Source organism: Pundamilia nyererei, unplaced genomic scaffold, assembly GCF_000239375.1.
Source record: "Pundamilia nyererei isolate P.nyererei 1_Seehausen unplaced genomic scaffold, PunNye1.0 scaffold07039, whole genome shotgun sequence".
Lineage (NCBI taxonomy): Eukaryota > Metazoa > Chordata > Actinopteri > Cichliformes > Cichlidae > Pundamilia > Pundamilia nyererei.
In genome coordinates, this window is record NW_005194440.1 from 1 (window position 1) to 1,041 (window position 1,041).

At 40.3% G+C, this 1,041-nt stretch overlaps 1 protein-coding gene across 1 annotated transcript; it reads right to left on the reverse strand.

The window, feature by feature from the left end:
- Positions 1-6: 6 nt before the first annotated feature.
- On the reverse strand, positions 7-750 carry LOC106456090 (olfactory receptor 6C3-like; the record flags this gene model as incomplete). The annotated part of the gene is made up of 1 exon (XM_013908263.1): positions 7-750. A coding segment is annotated over exon 1 (744 nt), but the record flags the coding sequence as incomplete, so codon positions are not given.
- Between the last annotated feature and the right edge of the window lie 291 nt (positions 751-1,041).

Below are 1,041 nucleotides of genomic sequence, written 5' to 3' on the forward strand. Positions count from 1 at the left end.
AATCAGATAAACAACCAGATGAGTGCTGCAGGTCTTCAACGCTTTACTGTTCAAAGACTTGTTCTTACTGGTCAGACAAACCACTGCAATGCTTGTATAGGAAAGAACTATTGCCCCTATAGAGCCCACATAAAGAGCCACAGTGAAAGTGATACCATAGATGTTGTTAATGACCACACTTTCACAGGAAAGTTTAAACAATGAGGCATTGTCACAGTAGGGGTTTGTGATCAAAGTCCTGCATCGACTCAGTCGTGTGGTCAGACCTAGAAGAATCCCGACCAAAACAAAGGCCACTCCCCAGGCACAAACTGTCAGCTTGATCATCATTTTGTTGGTCATTATGGAAACATAGTGAAAAGGATTACAAATGGCCACATATCTGTCATAGGCCATAATCATGAGAACAGTGTGACTTGTGGTTCCAACCAAATGCACAATGTAGGCCTGAACAACACACTGATAATAACTAATGAGGCGCTCAGATGGAGGTCTCATAAGGTCTATAAGCAAACGGGGCACCACGATAGAGGTTGCAAGAATATCATTCAATGGCAAGTTGCAAAAAAGGAGATACATGGGCTGGTGAAGATTCTTGTTCATGAAAATCAAAATAGTAATGCCCACATTTATAATCATTATAAACAGGTAGGAGAAAAACAAGAAAAGAAAGGCGGGGTAGAGAGAATCCTTTGAAGTGTTTAAGCCCTCTAACTGGAGGATGTAGCTGTTGTAGGTGTAGTTCTCCATCATCCTGAAAGAACGTTATTTTACACTTACAGATCTTATGAGATAGTAAGTCCATATGATCTCATCAGAAACAATAAAAGTTACAGGAGGAACTTTATAGTAGTGAAAACAATGAGGCTGAGTTATAGAAAAGCTGATGTAAAGCTGTTGGTAGACTAATACATCAACGCACAGCTTGTTTGTCACTGTTCTCCGCTGTCTTATAGGCACAGACTCCCAGAGGGTGTCCACATTGCCTCAGATTTTGAATGATGTAATTGCAATGATAATAAGATCAAAGGTGCTTTGTTC